This window comes from Chelmon rostratus, chromosome 19, assembly GCF_017976325.1.
Source record: "Chelmon rostratus isolate fCheRos1 chromosome 19, fCheRos1.pri, whole genome shotgun sequence".
Lineage (NCBI taxonomy): Eukaryota > Metazoa > Chordata > Actinopteri > Chaetodontiformes > Chaetodontidae > Chelmon > Chelmon rostratus.
The window spans coordinates 21,748,569-21,767,094 of NC_055676.1; the positions used below are offsets into that span (position 1 = coordinate 21,748,569).

General features: G+C 46.6%; 1 protein-coding gene across 5 annotated transcripts in view; it reads right to left on the bottom strand.

The window, feature by feature from the left end:
- Nucleotides 1–395: 395 nt before the first annotated feature.
- The window catches only part of mast4 (microtubule associated serine/threonine kinase family member 4), a 102,285-nt gene continuing 84,154 nt past the window's right edge, over nt 396–18,526 (bottom strand). For 4 of the 5 annotated variants that reach the window (XM_041960836.1, XM_041960835.1, XM_041960838.1 and 1 more), the window contains 16 exons: nt 18,377–18,468; nt 17,964–18,172; nt 17,723–17,861; nt 16,973–17,105; nt 15,933–16,098; nt 13,798–13,899; nt 13,047–13,169; nt 11,894–12,003; nt 11,165–11,286; nt 9,735–9,949; nt 9,445–9,645; nt 8,762–8,988; nt 7,660–7,782; nt 7,074–7,210; nt 6,457–6,641; nt 396–6,364 (listed from right to left, as the gene is read on the bottom strand). In XM_041960836.1, coding sequence (XP_041816770.1) covers nt 2,700–6,364; nt 6,457–6,641; nt 7,074–7,210; nt 7,660–7,782; nt 8,762–8,988; nt 9,445–9,645; nt 9,735–9,949; nt 11,165–11,286; nt 11,894–12,003; nt 13,047–13,169; nt 13,798–13,899; nt 15,933–16,098; nt 16,973–17,105; nt 17,723–17,861; nt 17,964–18,172; nt 18,377–18,468 — 5,949 coding nt within the window. In that variant the 3' untranslated portion in view covers nt 396–2,699. The remainder of the gene's footprint in view (nt 6,365–6,456; nt 6,642–7,073; nt 7,211–7,659; nt 7,783–8,761; nt 8,989–9,444; nt 9,646–9,734; nt 9,950–11,164; nt 11,287–11,893; nt 12,004–13,046; nt 13,170–13,797; nt 13,900–15,932; nt 16,099–16,972; nt 17,106–17,722; nt 17,862–17,963; nt 18,173–18,376; nt 18,469–18,526) is intronic. The other variant, XM_041960837.1, reaches the window with a different exon arrangement.

Here is an 18,526-nt window from a genome sequence, read left to right on the forward strand (position 1 = left end):
ACTCATATCTTACATCTAAAGTCTATGGTGACACTGAAGCTTGAGCACAGTGGGATTGATATTAATTAAACCTGTAAAATAAAGCAGGTTAATAAAGACTTATGTCAGATTTCTTTGGAAGCTTCCTGAAAAAAAAAAACTGTATTTTGGCAAAAAAGGAATTTATGACAGATTTTTTCCATTTAAACTATTTAAATTTAAATGGCTGCTGTTTTTCTGCCTCACATGTTGAATTGTTTGCTCTCTGGCAGGCTGAATACCGTCTAATTAGCTCCAATTTTGCAAAGAGTTAGTACCAAATTACACTATTTTAAGTAAATTATGTTATTATTCAGAATATCGTGGACAAACCATGCAAAGCTTCAAAAAGAGGAATGAAAAGCTTAATTTATAATTCCATTTTATTTTCAGTATTACGCAACATTAGAAGTATAAATATCTGTTTTAATATACAACATCTATGACATCCATAGAGCTTTCCTTGGGCAAAATACAAAACTCAAAACACTTTTATTGCACATATTCTAAAAGACAAACCATCGTAAGCAAGTTCATATTAATACTAGTTTTGCACAGAGGAAGAAAAAAAAGGAAACCGAGGAGACAAGCAGACGAAGAAGAACCTGACGTATGAAAGGACTTTGATTACTGCACAAACAAATGTTCTTATTAAACGTCCCCGTGGGAAGGAGCAAAGTCTCACACTACTAGAAACAACATTATCTGTGACACAGAACATAGATTTGGCAAATCAACAATGTACAAAATATACATCCATGATGCTTTGTAAACAAACATTGAATGTGCTTTGAGGATTTAAATGTCAGCAATCACAGGAAAGACGAGTGGGGGGGGGGGGGGGGGGGGGGGGAATCAGTGATTTATTTAATCTGAAGTCAGGACGAGTCGGGGGGTTCAGAAACCGCTTTCAGCTCCAGTTCTACTCTTCTTCTCAACCTTTGGACTGAATGCTGGCAAACATTAAGGTGCATTTGTTCTCTCATGATACATCAGCGATATACATTTACAATATCTAGTGCCAGTAAACATCGGATTCTTTTAACGTTTAAAATCTCTGCGGTCAGTCTCGTGTGATTCACTCCTGGATACAGAATGCGGTTTAGATGAGCTTTAATCTGTGTTCAGTGAAGTCTTTCCTCCTCGACTTGTCAACATAGAGTATACGCAGTAGACAAGGTTATTGTTTTGACATTGCCAACACAACAGAGCAAATACTGCATTACATACTTAGTGTCCTAGGCTACTCTCTGGTTGTCCTTTAGGGTTTGCAATTTAAAGGCATCTACAGTATAGAAACACGTGTTTGCGTGTGAGTAATTTGCAGAAAGTGAATGCAGATATATGCCAGCCTATACGTATAGTACCAAGTATTTGTACATTAACATCAAATGTATGTCACCCTGGCGAAGCTTTCAGCCAGCTGCTGCTCGTTATGAAGAGATGCAAACGCTCACACGTGACTTGAACAACACGGAGACTGAAGCCTGACATGAAAGCGTCACTGCGTGGCCGCCGTCTGACCTCATCTCACCCACGTCATTGACCTCGTGCCGCTCTGACGGACGCGGAGACGATGCCCGGAGCCTTCAGAAATCTACCGCAGATCTGCTGCCTCTGCTTAATCAGACATGATACTTTTTACATTTTACTTTAAACCGCAGTCAGCCAGCAAATGCATCGCCGACAACAACGACATTCTTGGGAGACGCTGACAGCCGTCACAGTTTTGTTACTTTATGCTACATTTTTTTAGCCGCTCGTGCCTTTTCCTCCCTCGCTCCCTCTTCAAGTTCATTTCGGAACGTGTAAAAACAGGCGAAAGGTCACGAAGGAGAGGACGTCTTCAGACGAGATACATCACGGTAGCTTACTGCAGACCACAGAGTTACCAAGGAGAACATGATACTCTAATATCGAGCATACAAACAAAATCTATACATATAATACAAACGACAATCATGTGAGCCCATGTATCCCGTTTTACAGTGGTCTTATTTACACCCTATTGCATAAAAATCAAAAATATATGTACAGATGTCAGAGGAATGTGAATAAACACCACACCTTGCTAACAACAGCAAGTTTTATTTCCTTAAATCCTAAGGCCCCTTCACTCATTCATGACTTCTAGAGCCGTGACGTGATTCCTGCGACGTTTCAGGACGTGGCGCGTCCTCCCCCGTGTACCACTGCGGCGAAACCCAACACGACGATGACGGGATCAAACCGAGCAGCGACGAGCGCGAGCCGGCTGCCGGGCTGCTGTGCGGTCTACTGCATTAAAAGACATCAGGTCCTCCGAGTCTACAGGTGAGAGTGCAATTCAAAATCTTTTTATGGCACCGACTCTGCAGCACGTGACGACCGCCGTGAGGCTTCTTCCGCTGATTGCACAAAAGCATTCTGCGACAAACAGAAACAAAACTCCCAAACATTCGCTTGACGTGAGGGTGAAACGCCAAATGATCGGCACGTGATCGCCTACATTCAGACCTCGAAACGTGTATTTAACGCGCGCACACACACACACACACACACACACACACACATATCTACCTCTCTGTCGGCATGTAACAGCTTGCCCGGTCCAAAAAACAAAAAAGAAAAAAAAAAGAAAAGAAGAAGAAGGCATGATGATGTTTGCACAAACATGTTATTACATCTCTGCTCTTCCCGCTTTACTTTTTGTTACTCGAGCTACGTGGCGACTCCTTCTGCTGCTTGCACCTGCTGGCGTCTTTGTCCGAAGCGTCTTTCATTGCGGGCGGAGCGGCGCGGGAGGCGTCTCTTTTTGCGGGTTTCGGTGCCTCCTGGACAGCTTCTTTTTTCTTCCTCTCAGCTTGCTCCTTCCTGCTGGCGGACACCTGTTTGTCGGGGGTGGCAGTTCTGGCGTCTGGGCCCTTGTGGCTGTCCGGTTTGAGCGTTTCAGACTTGGCGCCTTCCTTGGACACCTTGGCCACGGTGTCCTGAGGCGCACAGCTGGAGATCCTGGCCGAGGTGGCGGCCGCGGCGGTGCCGCCGGTTGAATGCGTTTCCTTTTTCGCTGCAGGTTTCGGCAGCACTGGCGGCAGATCAGCCTGCGAGGGAACATGTGATGGCAGCTGATGTTGAGGTGCAGCGAGAGGTGAAGCTACCTGTTTTGGTTTGGGGTCGTGGTGGTTTTTAACGACCGGGGTTTGGTGTTTGGGTGAGGGGTCTTTATGTTTGGCGTCAACACCTTGTTTAGTAAACGGCGTTGGAGCTACAGGAGTCTTTAGGGTTGACAGTGGAGGGGCAGTTTTAGGAGGAAGAGGTTTTGGCTTCGAGTCAGTGCTTTCTTTCTCTATACGAGCTGCGGTTGCTACAGAGCTTCTGGGCTGGATTTCTCTTTGCTTCACCTCAGTGAGAGACGGCGAACTCGTCGGCTTCGCCGCCTCCTCTCGCTGCACGTCACCCCCGGCGGACGGCAGCGAGGCCTCTTTCTGCTCGTGGGTGATTTGAGAGTTTGAAGATTCTTTAGACAGATCTCTCTGTTTTGAATGTGGACTGTGTTTGAGAGCCGGCACAGAGCTGGCAATCTGCTGCTCCGTCTTCACCGCAGGGTTTGCTACAGGTTGTGAGTCAGGCCTGGGTTGACTTTTGGGGCTCGCAGCGTTTCCAGTTATCGAACTTTTCTGGTTTTCATTCACACCGGCTGCAGGAGCTTCTCTTTTAGAGGGGCAGCTTTCTGAATCGGATGATTTGTGCTGTGCTTTTTCAGCTGGATTGTTTTTTGATAGCTGCTCTGAATCGTTCACATTCTTAATCTTTGGCAATAGTGGATCCTCTTTTTTCTGCAGCATTATGCTGCTACTCTCTCTTGCACCAGTAGACACAGTTTTATCCTTTTTATTTACACTCGGTGTGACCTCTGTAGCGTTATTTAACGAGGTGAGCGTATTTACTGAGGAAGCTTCTCTCTTCGGCTCCACTGGTGCAGCCGTGACGCATGTGCTGACTTCCTTCTTCGAGCTGCCTGGATCGCCGACCGCTTTCACAGCCGATCTGTTCGACTGTGCGCAGTCCTTGCTGACGGATCTCTGCCGGCAGTCCTGACCTTCGGGTTTTAAACTGCATGTTTTACCTACATGTGCAGCAGCAGATGCTAACGTGACAGAAAGCTGTGGTTGTGTGTTAGTGGAGCAGATGTTCACCGGCTGTTGTTTAGAAAGCACGCTCTCTGGAGCGCGTGCAGACGCAGAGCTGCTCTGTACCTTACCAACGGAGGTCATGTTTGAGTTCTGTGCAGTAGCTGCTTTCGTCTCGCAGCCCTGACGCCGACCTGCGTCCAAACCGCTGTTTATGCTCTGCTTCGGTGACACGGGTAACGGCTCGCCGGCAGCTGCAGCCGGAGTCTCGGCAGTTTTTACGTCTACCTCCGGCTTTGGTGAACTCAAAGAGACTACTGTCCCGGAGCCGTCAGCGCTCTGCGATGTAGCGTGTGGTGCTACTTCCTGCTGTTCCACTTCATCCTCCTGATCTTCATTGCTGACTTCCCGTATGGACGGTGTTTTTCCACAGGAGGAGAAGTGGGAGCTGTGCCGGGGGCCTCTGTGCTCATGAGCCAGTGATGAACTGGCCTTCATACCCGTCCTGCTCTCTTGTTTAACAGCGAAGGTCGGCGGCTCCACTTTGCAGCTTTGAGCCTTTAATTCACTATGTCTATCCTGTGTTTTCTCACCACTTGTGCTGATTTTCACCTCCGTGGCTGCATTATTTGACTGGTCTTTGGAGGCAACTATGCTGTTTAGAGAAGAAACAGCTTCGGGGCTTGGAGAGCAAGTCAGGGGGCTCTTCAGCTTGTCTGTGGTTTTCAGTTGGGGGGTGGTGATCTGCCTCTCCGTCGGGGTCTGGAGCCAAATTGGAGGACTCACAGAAACAGTGTCGCTTGTGTTCTCCGCCATCTTTGATAAACAGGTTTCTGTTTTGGAGACTCTGGGTCCTGAGAGCAGACCTATATCCAGAGTGCCCTCCAGAGGTCTCAGAGAGGACACGTGGCGCCCTTCCAGTTTATACTCAGACGACGTCTTTCGAAGCGAAGACTCCGCAGAGGAGATGAGCTGGAGCTTTTCCACAGCGCTCTCTCCTCTGCTGGAGAAAAGCTTGGGAGCCAGACCTTCAGGGCTGGAGTGAACGCTCCCCAGTCCGGCCTTCATGTGGTCATGAGACATGGCCGTGTCCAGCTGGAGGCTCTTGGACCTGGTGGAGCCAAAGTGCAGGTTCTCGTGGATGCCGGAGGAGCAGCGACACATGCAGTCCTCTCGTTCTTCAAACGACAGCCTCTTCCTGGTGAACTCGATGTTGGGAGCTTTGAAGTCCAGTCTGTCTGGCTTCATGCTGTCTTTACCCTGCCTGGAGTGCTGCCACTCCGGGTGAATGGAGCAGAGAGCCGATCTGAGCCCTCCGTCACTGTCACCGCTGCTGCCGGATGTTTCAGCCATGCCCTCGGAGACGCGTGTGGTGAGTTTCTTATACAGCACATCTTTGAGGGTTGTGCTGGCAGCTTTGGGCTCCAGAGGGCCAGAGTCTGGGCTGCTTTTGTTTTGGGCTCTGGCCAGAAAACCTTCGTCCCTGTCATCACCACACAGGGAGGAAGAGTCAGGTTCACGCAGGGCGTCTTGCTTCTGCAGAGACTCCCTCCTCTCTGACCAGTCCTGTCTCTTCACGACCATCTTGGACTTGAGCTTCTCCTTGTCCAGCTCCTCGACGGACTCCTGCCGGCCCATCTTGCGGCTGACAGGCCGCTTCAAGCAGCCCTGCTCAACTGGTCGTATGCGTGTGATCGCCGGTGGCTCGCAGGCTGTTTCTTCCACACTCTGCAAGACGGTGTAATCCCGCTCCCCAGTCCTCAGCTCCTCGTCCTGCACCTCCTCCTGGGTCACTTCCAGGCTGTGTTTTCTGGGACAAAGGTGCTTCTTATCTCCTGTGTAAGAGGGCGACAGCTTCTCCTCAGACTGGACACGTTTTAGGAGGGGTGAGCGGGGCGGCTCAGCACTTTTGGGGCGCACGATATGGCGTACGATCGTGGGTGGGGAATGGATCTTAGCTGGGAAGGCTTGTGTCGTCTTGGAGATGGCGACAGAGTGTCCACTAAGAAGGGGAGAGGGTGAGCGCTGAGGAGATGTTGGCTGGGGGGTAGGCGAAGGTGTGCGAGCCAGAGGAGAAAGGGGAATGCTACCGGCGGACTTGCGGCGCCCCTGACGGAGCCTCTGACCCGGCAGTTTGGGGCCGAGGCCGTGGAGAGTGCTGGGACGGATGTGGCCCGAGCCTGCGGGGGAGTTCGGAGCGCTGGAGCTGGGAGAGCTACTCTGGGAGGAGTTTCCACCTGGAGGGTAAAAGGCCAAAAAACAGATGTGAGCGATGAAAACAAACAGTAACACGTCTGAATCAATCGTCAAAGTGAGTTGAAGCCTCCACCTGACTGAGTGAAATCTGGTGTGGGGCGGAAGGCGGCGGTCGGGGAGCGAGGGGAGAGACTGTGGGTAGGGGAGCCAGGGAGACTCTCACCAGAGGAGAGGGAGTGGTTCAGGGAGGAGAAACTGCGGCTCGTGTGCAGGAGAGGAGACGGCTGCATGGCAAAACGCCTGAACAGGGAGCGCCGCCTGGAAAAGAGAAAGAAATCAGTCCAGACATTTTTAAAAGCCTTTATAACACAATACAACCAGCAGCTGTGGATGACAACAACTACTAACAAAAGACATTATAGCTTATATTATCTAATGTATTGGATGCAGCAGTTTGCAAAAAACCTACAACTGCAGTTGCAGGAGTAAGTTCAAAAAACTGTAAGTAGATGCAAAATTTATCCTGCAGGCTAATCACTCACATAGTCAAATATTCCCTCAGTGTCATCATTCTGCCCCCTAGAGGCCGAGAGGAAACACTTGACATCGGCTCACTCGCCTCTTTTCTGCGGCAACACTGATCTCAGCACAGCGGTCAGTTTTACATACATGACACCAATAATGCACATCTGCATTGAAGCTCCACACAGTAAGATGACGGAGGAGGGAGAGGTAGAGGAGGACTTGTACCTTTCTGGTGTCCTCTCCTTCTTGGGCTTTTTGGCACATCGGACCATCTTGCTCCTGTAGCTGTTCCTCCTCGCTGGGCCAGTTTTTATCGAAGTATTTTCAAAGGCCGTTGTGGAGATGGCCACTTTGCTCCCACTCTGAAGAGAAAGGACAAAATATTAAGAGGGACACAAAAGACTTTTTTTTTTTTACCCCAAATAATGTTTATTCCTACATTACTGTGCTTTATACGTGTTGTTTCACTTGCAGTCTGGGTTAGCTCACTGTTAACATTGTGTGTGGTGTACTGAGCAATTACATCATAGTAGTACAGCATGTATAAGTAAGTATTCAATGAGTATTTTCTACACAAACTTCAGTTCGGCTCTTGTAAATGCAGGATTGCAGTATTTGAAACCTCCACTCAGCAGATTTAACTCACAATAATTCGATTAGCTGACGTTAATTGAAGTTCAGCAGTTCAATCAATTTAAATCTAACTTACAACACTGCGCTTTCCAAACACCAAGAAGAATACCAGCATTAACCTGAGCTGTAAGTGAAAATCATTACAAGCTGAACACTTTAAAGACTCGTTCTGGTTTACTTTGAGCAGGAGCTCCACCACTTCAGTGTGGACCAGACCGTGAACCGCTTCCCCGTTCACGTGAGTGATGAGGTCTCCGGCTTTGAGTCCTGCTTTATGTGCCGGTCCTCCGTCTTCTACGTTCTGATAAACACACACGACAAACACTCATCATCATCATTATCATCATCATCATCATCATCAGTTTCTTTGCAGCCCTTCAGGGGGTTAAAGGTGCTTTCACACCACTTTCATTTTAATTCTGGTCCAGTTTGTGTTCACACTGACTGATTACAAACAAATCCAGAGCCGTAAACAGTCACATGACGTGACAAGTGACTCACTGATTGATGCTGGGTGAAAGGTGCAATAACCGTGCAAACAAACGGGACAGAAAAGGACCAAAAAAAGACCAAAATCATGATAATTAACTGTCGTACACATAATTGTGATTAACGATTTGTTTTTCTGGTCATTTTGTGTCTCTATTATAATATAAGAACCATTTATTATTTGTTGCAACATTTCTAACATCAGCCAGGTTTGAATCCACATGTGATGAATTATCTAATGCAAAGTAACGAGTGTTTCCATCATGCAAATATCAGGCATTAAGTGCCTCGAGACAAACAGGTGGTGGCGCTCATTCTCTGCTCAGGTGCTGTAAAACCACAGCAGAAGAAGAGATGATTAAAACCGCGTCACTCAAACCTAAAACGGTGGAAACAGAGGTGGAAATTTGACATTTCTCTCGGTCTTATCTAGCTGAATCGTGATTCCAACAATTAAGTGAAATAATCACAGTCGGCTCAAATAATTGTGACATCTTTACTTTTCACATTTTGTTGAGAAAATAAATAAATGCAGCCCTACTTCTGTTTTAACGGCTGTATAAACACAGGATTTACTGTACATGGATGGATTTAACAGACGATTTGAACTCACACATCTACTATAATAAAATCCTGTGGTTGCACCAGAGTAGAGACCCCATGGAAGCAGACTGAGACCCCCCTCTCATTTCATTCAGCCCACATTAACCAAACTAAATGGGCACCATAATTAGTTTGAACTGCACCCTTTCAGTCCCTATCTGTGTCCTGCGGGCCGGTAAAGGCCTTACCCAGACCATGTGGTAGACGGTGTAGACGTCCCCGTCGCAGGCGTACACCCGGATCGCCCTCAGCGTGAAGCCAAACTTCTTCCCTGAGCTGTGGATGACGACGGGCTGCCGCAGGTTGGCGGTACAGAGGGAGGAGTCTCGGCTCGGAGAGGAGTCTCGCGAGGAAGGATCCGAGGAGAGGGAGTAAGGAGACAGGGGGCTGGCCAGCGGAGACACCCCGAAGATATCTGGGAAAAAGAAGAGGTAATCACCACCTGAGCAGACCCTTTTATTCAATCAATCAGACTCTGAGCGGCCCTCGAGTCGGCGCCGAGGTGCTGCTGTAAAGCTCACGAGTCCGGTTCATTCCGCTCCTGCTGTGGGTGAAACTAATGGGATTTTCTCTCCCCCAGCTGTGAAGACCTCTTGCTCCTGCCCTGCCTGCTTACTTTACTTGTTAGCGGCTTGTACTTGGCTACTTGCCTGCAGCCACTCTGTAAAATGGGACTCACAGCAGGTGTCACGCTGGGCCAATTTCGCACAGATCTATAGTGCGCTTTCATCTCTTTCACGTTGTTCGTTCAAAGTCCGCTGCTCTTATTGTGATTCTTGACACGTTACTGCTCTGACGCGCCGCAAACTGGTTGAGATCATAGTTCGGAGTCGAGGTGTGCGTATGTTTCTGCGTGTGTCCTTGGACTTACCCCCGGGGATCATGAGGGACAGGGCACCGGTGGAGACCGACTTTGGGACTTTGGCCACAGCTCCGGTCTTCTCTGCGGCGCTCTCAGGCCGCAGAGAGTTGGTCTGAGCCCCCTGGTCTGCGGAGGTATGACTGGTGCTGTCCGGGCTCTCCACCCCCTCGCCTCTGGGTGTCAGCTGGTCCAGATGTTCTGAGAAACTCCCTGTTTTGCACACACGATGAGCAGGGGTTGTTGGAAATAAAACCAAGCACACGTACCGTACAGCTGTATGCTCCAGTTCTACTTCGTACCAGAGAGCGTGGCTCCGCTGTGGGTGCTGCCCGGAGTGGTGGCGTCCGGCTCATCCTGCGGGAGCTCTCCGATGGAGAACGAGGTCTTGCTGGGGTCGCCGAGGCCCGAGGTCTCGTCCCCTTCGCTCTCGGCTGAGATGGCAAACTTTGGTAAGAGGTTGGGTCGAGGGCCCTGATTCACGCTGTCGGTGTCTGTCGAGTGCGACAGCGACGGCCTGCAGTGAAGGAGAGAACGGATTCACACCTCCTGTTTGAATATGCTGCCTCCTGGCGTCTTAATATAGGAGACAGATGCAAGAGGTTCATTTATCAGCAGCTATTTGTGGAAGGAGGCCTCAGTGTTATTTTTATTGTTCACCATTTTGTTTGTTCTGCTTTGGTTGTTTTTGCTGCAGAAACATTTTTTCCAGCAATTATTGATGGTTATGGCTTCAAACTGTTCGTCTGACTGAGTGTGCTTCTCTTATATCGTACGTTTTTGATGTATCGTGGTAAATCGGAAAAATATTAAAATGAAATGTTGCAAATAATTTTAGGATATGAGAGATGAATTAAAACTAAACACAGAGCATTGCATTGTCAACCAGAGACACATACACATGCTGTAACAATGTCAAACTAAATGTCTTTTATTGCTTCCTAACTGTCAGTGAACACAGTAAATGGACACATGTGCGGCCTTAAACGCCATCTTAGTTTACTTTTCTGTTTCTTTGGCTAAAATGTAACATTACTACATTTGTATAGTGGTGCATTTACTGAAATACAAGTTTGATGTTCATGTACTTGTCATGTACAGTCCAGAGAAACACTGTACTTTTAAGTCCACTACATGTATTCGAGAGCTGTACTACTTCAGATTCAAACGATCTGTTACTAACGTTAAGAAAAGCCCTAAAACTATAGATTTGTCTAGCATTAATTAATAATTAATCATCTCATGACCCCTCAGGTTTATCTCATGACCCTCGGAGGGGGCCCGATCCCTGGGTTGGAAACCACTTGACTGAGCTAGCTAGCTAAAGCTAGGGCCACCTGGAGCAGCTACAACAGCTGTTTACACATCAATGCATCAGCATTAATAATCTTCTAGCGTCACATAAATGGATATTTCAGTCGCAGAAGTACTTTTATTTTTGATACATTAAGTACATTTTGCTGATAATACCTCAGGATGCAGGATTTTGAATGCACCTGTAATGGAGTATACATTAATATATTGGTACTTCCAGCACTGAATTTGTTGTTCAAAAAAGGCGACATTTCCTGTTTCTATTTCTGTCTCGCAGTTTAAAGGTCTTTTCTTTTCTTCTTGCATTTAACATGATATCCAATTCAAGCATTGAACTGCATATTCAAACTGTGCCACATGCTGCTCAGTATTCATGTGCACGGTTACAATCTTGATTCAAAGACGGAGGTAAACATACAGTTCAGCGAAGTCTGGCGTCCAGCTGAGCGAGTCGACGGTCAGCGGGCTCTCGCTCTTCTTCCCCTCCGTCTCGCCCTTCTCCTCCAGGTGCCCGCGGGACAAATCCAGGCTGCTGTAAACCTGCCAACCACACGGAAACAACGAGCCACTTCAGCACATGCAGGCTAAAAAACACATCAGAATTAGCCGTGCAGATTGATTAATAAATGTTTAACACAGAAATCAAAGGGGGAATTACACTTTACAGCCTTTATTAATTGTGCTGTCCGTGTTAGCGCAGACTTCATCGTGTCTTACAAACACGGAGTTTAGGTGCGGCTGAGCTCGACACTTCGTCTGAGGCGCCCCGCTGCTTTCTGAGACGCTGTAATGCTTTGTTTTGATGTGAGAGGGGAGCGTACTGCAATGCAGCACAACAATGACTCCCAGCTTGTATGACTGTATTGTGTCTTGTGTTCCACGTTAGCAAAAAAAAAAAAAACAGACATGATTTGCAAGTGGAAAATATATGCAAAGCCGAAATCTACGTTTGATACTGTAGGAGTGAGGGTAGAGCGGGAGAGGGGGGCGCACATTTCCATATGAAATACCACTGCTCATGTTTTCTTTCCCATGAGAAAAGCAGCAGGACAGACGGGGGGGGGGGGGCATCATCTCATTTACATCAGTAACATCCTCGGCAGTAATGACGATGCATACGTGTTGGTCTGAGGCAGGAAGGACACACCTTAGAGAATCTGTGAGAACACGAGGAGAACTGTCGCAGCTCCACATTGAAGTCTTCATCGTTCGTGTCATCTTCCTCCGTCTCCAGGTGATGGTATCTCTCCGAGCGAGCTGGGAACGATGAGAGGTTTAGGTTTCAGAAGGTTTATTACTGCATTCAGTTTTCACAGGTTAGTTTGAATGCCGATAAATGATTTATCATATGGCCATTTCTGAGGAATCATGTTTTTCCTGTTATTTAGTCACGACTGGTCTAAATACTACAATACCCATGAGCCTCAGCCACCGTTGCCATGGAGAAGAGGCCAGTTAGATCAGAAAACTAGCAAATCTGTGGTTCGTCTGTGCAGAGAACAAAACACAGCGGCACAGTTGCTGAGTCCATCGAAAAATTGACCCAGAATTTAAGAGTGAGCTGATTTAATCTGCAGATTGTTTTCAGCTGTCTGAACGTTTCCTCTAAACTGCATCCACCTTCAGCGGTGCATGCAGTTTAGAGCTCTGTGATTGGACGTTTCTTGTTGAAATGTCTTTTGAGTCGTGACGTTGTCGCCGCAACATGTTTTCCTTCCGTCCTCCACACGGCTGCAAACCCCGCCGGGCGCCTTTCAGATTTCAGGTTACTGTGCTTCTACCATGCTTGAGTAAGCGTCATTGTTAATTCTTTTTCTTTTTTTCCTGTTTTAATTTTGTTTATAGCTGATGTGCGATCTGGAGTCTGCACAGGGTGTTTTATTTTGAAAATGTACTGGATTCTCTACACCGTTCCTGTGTCTGACTTCCTGTCTAGTTCGATCTGCTGTGTGCAGATTGACACATCGTCGGTGAAATATAGATACTCCACGCAAAGCTGTCTATGGGAAAGATTTATGCTTCTCCCAGTGTGCAACATGTACTGATACTGATGAAAACCTCCAGACATAATGCCTGTGAGGCCAGAACAGAAAATGCAAAACACATTCATTCGGGAGTCTGCACCGAACAAGCATGTTCCTTTACGTGTGGAGAAAATGATTTGTAGGACTTTCATGGTGCCCAGAGGATGAATCCTACTGACTGTTCTCGCAGCGCCACCATCAGGTCACAAATTTAATCTGCGCTTGGCCACGTTACATTTTACATTTTCCTGTTTCTGACTGCGTTGGTTAACTCACTGTCGAAGTAACTGGTGTCATCTTCGGACTCCAGCTGAGGAATAAACTCAGCCTTTTGCCTCAGCAGGCTGTTCCAGTCCAGGTTGTGGAAAAACTGATGCTGCTTCACTTCGGCAGCTCCGCCTGCAGATGGAGTAAATACAAATGAATAACTGGTGTAGTTGGAAGAAAATTCCAGCATAAACGTGAAGGAAACACACACACACAAAACACCGGGCGCTTACAATGAACGGCTCAGTTAGAGCTAGCAGGTGAAGAAACGCTTACACTTTGTTTTCTTTTCCCTCATGGCTGCAGGCCAAACGATATCGTGACAGGAAATTATGCAGCGCATTTCCTGCCTCTGACCTTTCGTGGAATAGCAGGAGCCTTTGTGAATGGCAGCCTGGCAAGAGGAAATCTAGCTGTCCCCGGACTGAACCGGCGTCCTCTCTGATTAAAGGCCTTTGTCCCAGGTCATGGCCACTTTTACGGTCTACAGATCTGAACACTGCCTGATCATGCATGGAACCAGATTCATGGACGGCCAAGGAAATAATTGCAATTGATCAAAGGGAAAAGGTGAAGAGGCCACGGGATAAAGTGCTCTGCTGCTGGATGACCTCAATTTCTTCCCTGGTGACTTGGAATAATGCGAGGTGCTGAGGTGGCACGAGCGGTCACGCGAGGATTTACGGCGGCCCGCTGTGCCGGTCCTGTCCTAACCAAGTTAGCTGCCGTGCCACAGTGTCCCCGCTCTTTGTGTTTGTACCTGCGCCCATCCTCTCCAGAGGATTCTGCCTGAGCAGCAAGGTGATGAGCTCCTGAGCGTCGGGAGGCGGAGCATCCTCTCCCTCGGGCCAGTTGATCTCGTCTGGAAACGCAAAAATCGAGAAGCTGCTTTAATGCCTCGGACTGCATGAATAAACGTCTCTGTTAATTCAAAGTGCATAATTGGGTATTTGTCTTTAGTGATCTGGTCAGAGCGCTGAATATTAATAATGCAGTGATGAGGAAGAAGCTCCTGTTTTAAGGTTAGACAGCTCACACTGTTGCTGCCTGTTTGTGGCTGCTGAATCAATATTGCAAATGTTTGTCAGGCTCTATAAAGTACAATAAACTGGTGGCCTGATGTGGCTGCAGAGTTTTAGAGTGTGGCTGTTGATAGAGATGCAGGCTGACAGCTTTGGAGGTAGACATGACCTACACTAAGAGCTTTTTCATTAAAAAGCGACTGGTCCTGTGTGGTTGATAAATACTGATAAATTCTATATTGATGCTTGTATATACTGCTATCATATTTTAATATATACTGGAAATTTTGCATCAGAAAAAGCAGGAATTTCATATATCCTTACTGTTCTTTTTTAAATGCTAAAGGCGTCTGCACTTTTAAACCACACTGCCAGTTTGTGATTTAGGACACACGCAGGTCAACTTGTCAGAGCTAAGTCTTGGTTAGCATTGTCACTGCTACTAGCTGCCATTTCTCACTGGAATTCCACATGTTAGCAAAGCTAGAGCTATCAAGATGTGCTGTGTTGGAGAAAGTTGTGCGCATTTATTTGCTTCTGAACAATAATTTTACTGGTTTCTGCAAGTTGTTGATTACCTACATGCTGGAAGTGTCCATATATAAACTGTAATGAGCTGCATGTGCATCTCCAAACACAGTAAGCAGGGTTTTTTACCTGCTATGCAGACTCTGTCTTGGTAGCATGTGGTTGTGTGCAGCTTCACTGTGTGCACACTGAGTTTTGCCAAGTGATAATGCATATGGTTAAGCAGGGTGTGGAAGCGGTGGCTATCTTAACTGGGAGTTAATTAACTGGGTTGTTTTAACTACAGGTTCATGGATCAAGTCGGACTCCAAGGTTTAAGCATAATGTCGAACAAGTCAATTTACATGTGCTCCAGCTTTTAGCAAACAGCCTCATGGATAAGCGATGCAAAGGGGAGCAAAGCCTGTCTTGTGCCCTGCTGATCGTCTGCACAGTTTGTCCCCCACTTTAATCAAATTTGGGAGGGGAGCTATGAATATGTATGTGCGGCCTGAGGCATCGGTGGCATGCATTCAGTGTGTTCAGGCCCCTTTAATTAACAGTCACTCTCAGAGGCTTGGTACAGTTTGATTGAGAGCATACCAAATCAGTCATGGCACGCCATTCATTTCCACACCACACATAGAGGCTGTTATCCAACAACTGCAAACAGCACAATTCATCTGAGCCACGCCGTTGACAAGATAAAAACTCTTGCTTTTGAAGATGAAGCTCTTCTCTGTGCCGCTGTCGCCACGAGACAACGACGTAACATCATCATAATATTAAAACCTCAGTTGTGGTCTGAAGTCAAGCAGAATCCACTTACTGCCATCTGTTTTGCTGCAGGCCCTCGGGGAAATCTCAGTCTTCAATAAATTCAGAAATAGGCACATCAACTAATTCCATGTGGTCACTATTTAAAATCTTTAATTCATATCTGGGCGAGGTTTGGGAATTTCTCCTGATGTGCTTGACAGAATCTACATGCCAGATGCTGCAAGACTTTGCTTAAATCACCTGAAGCGGCAGAAAATGTGAGCAGTCGAATTTTAGATTCAATAAACTGGCATAAATAAATACATATGCACAAACAACAGAAAAATAGGCAGTTAATAGGTTAAAACAATTGATTCCTCAGAGAAAAGCAACGCACTGTAATTTAAATGCGAAGTGGTTGAGTGAAAGCTTAATTTATTATGTTAAATTAGCAAGGAAATCTGTAGCATCCAAGGCTAGCTGATAGCATTTACCCGAGGATCACACCTCTGTCCGTAAGGTTCGAGCAGCAGTCGTTGTGAGGCAAAAATATCACAAACTCTTTGTTTTAAATCATCATCTGAGAAGAAAAGGAGGCGACACTGACCGCTGATGACCTGTCCGAACAGCTCCTCAGGTGTGTCTCCGAAAAAGGGCACACAGCCCACAAGGAACTCGTAGAGGATGATGCCCATAGCCCACCAGTCCACCGGCTTCCCATAGCCTTGTCTCAGGATCACCTCAGGTGCAATATACTCCGGGGTTCCACAGACCTGCACAGAAAACAATAACAGTAATACTTTAATATCAAGGTACAATATTCATTGTTAAATAGCTGCATATTAGCATGCACACTAGTAGCATATTAACTCTTGGGTCATTATAAATGCCTTATTCTACTACTACTAGGCCCTTAAGAGTTTTCCCTCAATAACCTCCTATTTATTGCTTGTTAAGATAAGATAAAATAAGTTATGATAATACTATTGATCCCACGGCAGTTTTACAGCAGCATAGTGCAACATGATGGGTGGGTGGGACATCATAGCTTAGCCATCATCCTCCTCTCTCCCATCACCTCCACTGGGTTGAGGGGGCATTCCAGGACGGAGCTGGCCTTCTGAACCAGTCTGTTGAGTCTCCTCCTGTCAGCAGCCGAGATGCTGCTGCCCCGGCAGACCACTTCATAGAAGATGGCTGGTGCCACCACAGAGTCAAAATAAGTCTTCAGGAGAGCCCCCTGCACACCAAAAGACCTGAGTCTCCTCAGCCTATACGGTCTGCTCTGGCCTGTCTCACATAGAGCATTTGTGTCGTCAGTCCAGTCCAGTTTCTTATTGCTCTTCGGTTTTCCCTGCATTGATCTGCAGGCAGCTCCACAAATCCCTGGGTCAGTTCTTGGTGCTTCTTGTCGTGCCCATCTGTGGTGAGGCCAACGACTGCAGAGTCTCAGCTGATCAGCAGCCTTTCTCACCTTAATCCTCCTGAGTTCTTTCAAACACACTTGGCTCACCTCCAGAATAAGGCAATAATAAGTGCTTTGTAATGGCTAATAAAGAGCGAACATGCATGCTAATAAACTAATAAATGGTGAATATGTGGACCATTTTCGTTAACTGTCCATCACGATAGTTAAAGAAGGTTTACCTGCTTATCAGAGAACTCCCTGGCGTCTTTCTCTATATGTCCCTCATACAGGTTGGTGGTCATGTTCATCAGACCAACTTTGGACAACCCAAAATCTGTCAGCTTAATGTGTCCCATCGATGTAACCAGCAAACTGCGAGAAGGAGGATGTGGGGGGAGGAGGACAAGAGGAATAGAGGGGGAAAAATTACAAAAAAAAACTGTGAAACTCAGATTTTAGCTTCCAGACAGACTGCACAGGTTACATGTGTTCCCAGCATAATTAGTCATATTTGTTATATTATAAAATACTGACAAGTAAAGTGAATTTTATTAAAGCTGCATTTATTTGCATAACTGAAAGGAATGAGAACACTTAAGTGTTAATTGTAATTTCAAACTGGCAGTGAACATAATTATGCCTGTGTGAAACCTGCAATAACCAATTTTATGGCCTCTGGAGGGCAGCTGAAAATCTTAAATTGTGTATTTATACATGCAGCAGCTTCATTTGCAGTCGTGCTTCTGGCCACCTGACAAAAGCCCATTATTCATCCTCCTATTAGCTCTGCTTTCGGTCTCGGCTTTTAAAGGACAGATCTGTCTCTTTTGCCGCTAAATGCTCCACTGTGTTACCAGCTAATCTCTCACTGTGGTAGCAGGCAGTTTACAGTCTGTTTTTAAAGCTCTGTTTTAAATTCTCTGTTCTGTTAATATCTCTGTTCATATGAAAATACTGATTATAGATGCTTTAAATTTCTTGAGTCTCACTTGTCTGGTTTGAGGTCCCTGTGGACGATGCCATAGTTGTGGAGATACTCCAGAGCCAGCACTGTCTCTGCAAAGTACATCCTGGCCATATCCACAGGCAGGGGACCCATGTTCTTCAAAAGGGTGGCACAGTCTCCACCTGTACACATCAATGGAGGGATGTTACTGAACGCAGGACACGTTGTTCAGAGTATTCTGCTTTCAGCTGCAGCACAATGCACTAAAAAACCATGCTGCTGACCTTCAACGTATTCCATGACCATGCACAGGTGCCGGCGAGTCTCAAAGGAGCAGTACATGGACACCACAAAGGGGTTCTCAGCGAAGGTAAGGATGTCTCTCTCCACAAAGGCTTGTTGTATCTGATTCCTCAAAATCAGGTTCTGCTTGTTGATCTTTTTCATTGCAAACCGCTGCTTGGTTTCCTTGTGCCGCACCAGGTAAACAGCTCTGCGGAATAAACAGTTCACAGGTCAGCTGGGAGAGAAGGCATATTTAAACAGCTCCACCTGTCAGAACAAGAAAATCAGGTTCAAATGTTTTATATCATCAATTCTTATAGTGAAAACAGAGGGAAAAAGCTCTGTGTTGGGCTTTAACAAACCAGCTATCATCAGAGAGTAAATAATCTGGTTAAGAATGAGATGTCTTTACCCATAGGCGCCATTGCTGATGAGTTTTGTCATCTCAAAGTCCAGTTCACAGGGTTTACGCCGCAACCGCAAGGCTGTGCTGAGGCTCTGAGACTGAGGGCGGGCAGAGAGACAAATACTGAAACAAATCAAAAAGATAAAATCTGCGCTT